The sequence below is a fragment of the Bidens hawaiensis genome, unplaced genomic scaffold (assembly GCF_021521415.1).
Source record: "Bidens hawaiensis isolate Kalapana, Puna unplaced genomic scaffold, B.hawaiensis_p1.1 tig00001511_1, whole genome shotgun sequence".
Taxonomy (NCBI): domain Eukaryota; kingdom Viridiplantae; phylum Streptophyta; class Magnoliopsida; order Asterales; family Asteraceae; genus Bidens; species Bidens hawaiensis.
The window spans coordinates 1,666,774-1,674,216 of NW_027491085.1; the positions used below are offsets into that span (position 1 = coordinate 1,666,774).

A 7,443-nucleotide genomic window follows, 5' to 3' on the forward strand; every position below is an offset into this window, starting at 1 on the left:
AGTAAGTTAAGATTAGCGGTAAACGGTTATCACGTGGTTGCGTTGTGGAAAAGTATACTGCCACGTGACCATGTGTGGAAAAAAGGAATGGCATTTTAGAGAATATCGGGAAAGACGATCCCTTTATTACTCCAAACAAATATATATATATATAAACAAACCCCACAAATATCTATAACCGCTCTCTCCACCCACAACTAGCTTGATATTTTTCACTTTCTTCCACTTTACACTTAAAACACATCATGAATTGCCTTCACAATCTCCCCAGGTAGGTTTCCTTCAATTATTAGTAATAATAATATTAATAGCTATGAATCTATATATATAATTGTGTATGCATTTCGTTGCTTTTGATGTCCAGATCGTGTTCGGTTTTGTCTACGCGAAGCTTCGAAACCGGATCTGCAATTCATCCGTGTTTCGTTAAAATGACGGTAAGTTTTATTTTCGTTATCTAATTTGATGCGAATTATGCTGTTAGTGTATGATTATGAGTTATGGCTTTCGATTTCGGTGTAATTGTAAGCTTTGTGCGTTTAGGCAAATCATAATGAGAAGCGGTTGATGAATACAACTTCTCTCCGTCAAATTTGTTTGACTTATATTATATTATATTATATTATATTATATAATTTGAATTTGAACTTGTTCGTTGCTCACTGTTGTTTGAATCTGAATTTTGTAACAGTTTTACTTGTTTATGACTAATGAGGTGTATTATACGGAGTACTATTATTAATATTATGGTTTCAGTCACATTTATAAATGATTACACGAAAGTATAGCCCGATTAAAATATGACATATGGACTTGAAGATAGTTAAGGACACGGTTAGGACTTCGGAATCCACATTTGCCCTGTTTTGGCCTTAAACATAAAAATTAATGCAGCTTAGTATCCAATCACGTGATGACACGTAAGACCAAAAGCAAAACTCGTGCTGTTTTGTAACAAAACTAATAAAATGACGGCGATCTTGTTTAACCAAATCACGTGATGACGCGTAAGACCTAAGCTCCAGAAATGTATTTTTTTTCCTTCTTTGGGAGATTATAAAAAGTCTGATAAAAAATGGCCAGTTTCATGTTTTTCTCTTATTTTATTAGTTTAAAAGGCTAAATAGCATTAGTCACTTAGAAATGAGCATGATTCAGTAATTAAGCCTTCAAACTATCCACTAGTTGAAGTGATTGGTTTAACTACTTGAAAGAACTGTAATTCGTTAAAAGCATGTAGATTCTTTTGTGCAAAGAGATAAATATTAATGAACATTCTTTAACATAAGCTAATTAAACGGTTTTGATTATTATGTAGGCAACACCTAGTTCGACATCTGGTGTCAACATTGAAGATACTAAAGAGAGTGAAGAGAAATCTGATATTTATAGTTCTAACATGACAGAAGCAATGGGTGCTGGTTAGTTAGTCACTTCATAATTCTAATTCGTACAAAAATATCTTTTGCGAATAATAATTTGTCCCTAATATATTGATTTCAGTCTTGACTTATAGGCATGAACTAGGAATGAACTACAATTTTATTACTCTGGATTTGATTGTCGGATCATGTCTGCAGGTGATTTTCCTTTCTCCAAAATGGGCCGGTCGAAACGGGTCAGACTGAAACTGACTTATTTTATATAAATTACAGACTCCTGCAGATGTTGACAAGCTTAGGAGTATTGGAGTAAAAACCATTTATTGCTTGCAACAGAATTCTGATCTTGAGTATCCAAAAGCACTTTTAAACTGTATAATTAGCTGGCGTTTTATTTCATTTATTGATAATGTTTAAGTTTAAAGAGAGGGGCGGATTGTTTTTTGCCTTCACTTGTTTTCCAGATATTTTAGTGTAGATATTGAAGCTATTCGCGAATATGCAAGCACTTTCGATGACATTCAACACTTACGTGCAGAAATAAGGTTGGATTTTTTATTTTGTAGTCCACGTGTATTTTTTTTTTCTTTTCACATTTATTAACTTGGATAAAGAATATACTTATGTCACTTGGTGTATGGAGTAGGGACTTTGATGCATTTGATATGAGGCTAAGGCTTCCATATGTTATTAGCAAATTGCACAAAGCTGTTAACCGAAATGGTGGAATAACTTATATACATTGCACAGCTGGACTTGGAAGAGCTCCTGCAACAGCGGTATGCTGACAAACCTAACTTCTCTCTGTGGTTGTGTTTATGTGTATAACTTATTGAGGAAATTCCATTTATATCCTTGAGAACTAGCGCAGTATCATATTTTACCCAACCAAAATAATTAATATCAGATAAATTTATTCAAAATACTAAAATATTCATATTTGCCAACTTGGTTTTAGAAACACGTACATCAAAAGCACAGATTGCGTGTATCACATGATGTTGTTAAGAGATCTCTTCGTGCAATGAAATTCCATGATGCACGTGAATCACATGATGCAATTTTATGTGTAATTCAGCTGAACCATCAAGGGGTCTGAATTTTTCAAATGTAATAGGAGCGCCACACGCTTTTAAAACCAAGTTTGCCAGTCTATTAAATATAATTTATAATATGGCCAATATACCTTGTTTTTTGTTTCCAAATTCTCATAATTATCCCTGTACTTTTGTATATTTTAAGAACATCTTCAGTCACAATAATGGTTTTGAAGCATATATCATGGGAAAAATGAATATTATGTGATTTCTACTAATTACAGTTGTCATACATGTTCTGGGTTCAAGGTTATAAGCTAAGTGATGCAGTCACTTTGCTATTGGTAAGTTCATTTATCATTTTCATCAAAGATCTTGTAATTGATTTCATAATACAAGGTGTATGATTGACAACTAGCTCATTTTTGCTTTCTGTGCAGAGTAAACGTTCTTGTTTTCCCAAAATTGATGCTACAAAAAGTGCCACAATCGATATTGTAAGTCATTCAAGCTCTTATTTCATTAGATTTCTCAATTTAACTGATTAGTGACATTGTGTAGTTATTGTTTTTTTACAGCTTACCGGCTTAAAAAGGAAACCCGTCACGCTGACGTGGAAGGGAGATAAATGTTCTTCAGTGGAAATAGCTGGACTTGATATCGGGTGGGGTCAGGTAACTATGAAGATTTAGAATATTAGTGTTCCGGTTCCGCTTGTTTCATCAAAGTGCATTTTAGGCATTTCATTAATAGTCATTAACATGCATGGGTGAGTTAACTGTATTAATTGCTAATATTATTGGTTCGTTGCAGAGAATTCCACTGAAATATGATGAAAGTCAAGGCTCGTGGACTCTTCATAGAGATTTGCTGGTAATTGTCTACTTAAATAAGTTTTCTTTATATAATTTTGTATTTTTATAAAGTAATATCATGTACTAATGAATTTTCAATCTTAATGCAAAATTCTTTTAGACGGTAGTACTTTAAAAACTTATTTTAAAATGATCCATAGTGAAGAAATTAGTTTCATCTACTGTATAAAATTAATAGGTATATTTTGGTCTCGTAAATGATTACCACGGTTTTAAACATTAGTCACAGTTGTTGTTGAACATCAATATTTTATTTTTATAATAAGTAGTTGCTTAAAAATAAATATTATTACTTAATATTGTAGATGGAAGAAAGAAAAAGAAAAAAAAATAAAATATAGAGATAGGAATGAGGAATTAGATAAATTTAGAGAATAGTGTTATTTAGTTAAATTTTAGGGATATGGATGGAGAATGGATTGTGAGCATTAATCTTTATGCTCTTAGCCCTTAGGGGCATAAAGCTGTAGCTTTATTCGAATATATGTTAATTATGTTTTATTTATTATATATTTATATCGACTTACAAAACAGGAAGGGCGTTATGAATACAAGTACATCGTGGATGATGAATGGGTGACCAATAAAAACGAACCATTAACTCCAATCGATAAAGATGGCAACATCAACAACTACATCAAGGTATGATTTATTTTTCCTGTAGATAATTTATTAACAAGAACATGCTAAAAAACAACTTTTAAATGTTGATGAAGGTAAGTGATGATAATCCCGAAAGCTTAACAACTGCATTGTGGGAGAGACTGGGTAGTGATGATTTTGATCTAACAACCGATGAGCGACAAGTCGTAAGGCAGTTTCTTGATGACTGCGTTGTTGAAGAGTGATTATATTCACAACCCGAAAAAGTACAAAACTGTTCCTCTTTTGTAGATGCCAATGCCACGTGCGGTTTACTAGATTCGGGTGCACCAGGTACAAGTTATGGTAGCGCATGATTCAGGTTGGTTAAATGGTTATTTAAAGTATACTTTTTTACTTGTAATAAAATGTCACCAGTATTAGTTGAATAAAATGATATGGTGATGGTTAATTTCGACACCGAAACGAAAGTATTATAATAGTGTTTCTTGTTAACGAAAATGGTAAATGTTTTAACAGTTAAATGTCTTATGTTCATAGCTCCTGTAACAATTTCAACTCAAACTGGCACCATTATTTTTATTGAATCTAACAATAATAAAAACTTTGTAGAATCATAACCCGAATCTGTTAACTAGCCAAAAACTCTGTTTCAATATAATCGCTTATATGTCCCTTGACTTCTAGAAATTATAACTTTAGCTTGTAAACTAAATCTCCTGACTTGCAGGTGTCTCGTAACCATCTATACATGCTTAATCATACTTAAAAATTAAAATCAATTTAATAGAACTTTTAATGTAAAAGGCTTTTACAAACATTCCGACACAATAGTACCATTTGGGTACAGATTTGATTCTTTGATGCAAGTTAATAACTCATCCATCTTGTTATAAGTTTCTTTTAATTCTTGCCAAACATTTGAAGCAACTTCTGACACAGGATTCAAAATTGAAAAAAGAATAAGAGAATTGCATGCGTCACAATGTTTGCAAAAACAACATCACTAGAACTCTAGAAGATTTAACACAACTACCATATATGAAATCTACTATATATTCATTTGTTGTTTTTTGCTTTGGGTGTCCAATTCTTTGCTGGGCCTCGGGCTTTTGCTTTTTGCTTAATCAAATTGGCTGTTTAATAAAAAGTGTAAGGAGATGAGTTAGATTTGCCGATCTAAAAGCAATATATTGGAATATATCATATTTTAAATTAATAAAAGAGACACCGTCATTAAAAATTAAAAAACACATAATATATATACAGTAGTTTTTACGAATTAAAAATAAAATGCTTATGATCCAAGGTTCGATGGTTCACTTTGATAATATATCTTCACATTCAACATACCTACAAATCAACAATTACAAACTAACAAATTTAAAACTAAGAAAGTAACAAATTAAAACCAATAATCTAACAAACTAAAACTAAATTTAACAAATAACTTAAACAATTAAGTAGTTAACAGTTAACAATTAAGAACAATTAACATTTAACAAGAAGTCAAGAACAATTAACATTTAACAATGAATTATAAATGTAAAATTACCTTCAAAGTGGGAGATTAAGAGGATTCGAGTAAGGACTGTAAGGAGACGGCTGACAGAGGACGGGGATGGCCGACGGCGATGGTCGGAGTGACGGTGCCGGAGTGCGGGAGTGACTGAGTGAGGCTGCCGGAGTGCGGGAGTGACCGAGTCAGAGGCTGAAATCAAGTAAGGGGTGGAGAGGCGCTGTGTTGTTTGTGCTGGTTATGTGTTTGTGTTTGTTTAAAACCCTAACTGATGTTAGGTAAGTTAGTAAAAAAAAGAAAAAAAATTAAAAAAACGAGATTCGATCCCGCGACCTCCGGGTTACAAAACCGGCGTGTTACCAGACAGACAAACACTTCAAATGGTTATATGATGGTTCCTTTCTAATTTATAGGGTGGTTCCTTTATTATTTTCTATATATAATTACACTATTATTTCAAAACTCGGGTGGTTCTGAGGAACCACCCGATATCACTGTAGATCCGCCCCTTGACTTTACTGGGTTTGAGATCACAAGAAGGTAATAATGTTGTTTGCTAGATAGTGAAATTTCCACATATTTATGTGAAAACAAGTCGAATTTGGTCTTACTTATATTACTAACTGATATGGTTAAGAATAGAGTTGGTACTTTCAATCCATTTACTTATAAATCGATTGATTTTGTGTTATGACTTTATGTATAATCTTAAGCGGACCATATTATAAAAATATAGCTTAAATGCATTGGGTAAAATGGGACATATTAAAAAGTAAAGCTAAAATGGGCAGTATTACCAACGCTCTTGAATGAACCAGACCATTATAGTCTTGCACTTCAATACCGTGAGAGTGGCTTGACTTCCAGAGTTGATGACCAAAAGTATGCCTGAAGAAACACTAAATGACCCCGGCAGATTAAGGATAATCTTAGGGTTAAGTAGATGTTTCCCACGAAGGTTAGGTCCAGCAAAGATGGTTATTCTTCTCGACCTGCAAAACAGACACAGTGAGCTCGTCACTGAGGAGGGGGGGGGTTCCTCCTTGTGACCACCCTCTGGCGAGAGAATCAGACTAGATTGCTCTGAATATAAGTGTATATCGAGAGAAATAGCTAGAGAGAAGATAAGATGATGATACCATTCCAAGGTGTTGGAGTATTTATAGCCGAAGGTAGGTTTCCAAGCAGGTACGGACAGCTGTATAACATTCCTTTTCCACCAACTACGGGCTATGTTCGTGCCACGTTGGGAGTTGGTGGGTAGGCAGCGGCTGATAGTGACATTTTGTACTGGAGCGTGCTGCTCCTCGTACTATTGTCGGTGAGCTGTCACCCTGTGATTGGTTCATGGGTTGCTTTTGCCAGATCTTGTCTATTTGTCCATACCTTGGTAGGTATAGTACAAAAGATCTTCTAGAAGCGTACGGACTGGCTCTTTTGGACGGGAATATTCCCGCCCTGCTCATTCCTTCTTCAGGTGACATTACTGAAGTATAAGAGTTAGTGTCTTATGCGTGTAGCCTTACTGTTAGTGCGGGTAGCCTTCCTTCTTGGCTTGTATCTGCAGCTGCGGGAACAGGCAGGGTACTTTACCAAGGGAGGTTTTCCTGCGGGAACAGCTGGCTTACTGCGTGTAAGGTCTTCATCTCTCTGAGCATGGTGGGTCCTGCGGATCCTGTTGGTCTTTGCGCAGACGTCCCTCTTCAAGGTGAGTCTTGCGGGTCCAACATGGCTTTGCTGGGACCTACCTCTTCAATGCTTATACTTAATTATTATCAAATTCTCTAAACATGTGTTTTGTTAGATGTAAGCAATGCATGGATATATTATACAAATTGCGTGTAATTTTTATAAAAATGTTTATTTATAGATTTTCTGTCTTGAAGAGAGTACACCTAGCGAATAAGCTATTGCGGATGAAGCTTCATGAGGACTGTCTCTTTCATCAGTCACATCTATAGCATCAATGTCATCAGTATTTATTATTTATTGTTGTGTTATAATATCTATGTAAATATGAACCCTTT

At 34.4% G+C, this 7,443-nt stretch overlaps 1 protein-coding gene across 1 annotated transcript; it reads left to right on the forward strand.

The window, feature by feature from the left end:
* Positions 1–1,268: 1,268 nt before the first annotated feature.
* Positions 1,269–4,313, forward strand: LOC143580806 (phosphoglucan phosphatase DSP4, amyloplastic-like). The gene is made up of 11 exons (XM_077063738.1): positions 1,269–1,421; positions 1,504–1,580; positions 1,656–1,732; positions 1,847–1,927; positions 2,029–2,161; positions 2,704–2,763; positions 2,860–2,916; positions 2,998–3,093; positions 3,233–3,292; positions 3,829–3,936; positions 4,011–4,313. Exons 1-11 carry the CDS (start codon positions 1,400–1,402, stop codon positions 4,140–4,142), a joined length of 903 nt encoding a protein of 300 aa, XP_076919853.1. The 5' UTR covers positions 1,269–1,399; the 3' UTR covers positions 4,143–4,313.
* Positions 4,314–7,443: the final 3,130 nt, after the last annotated feature.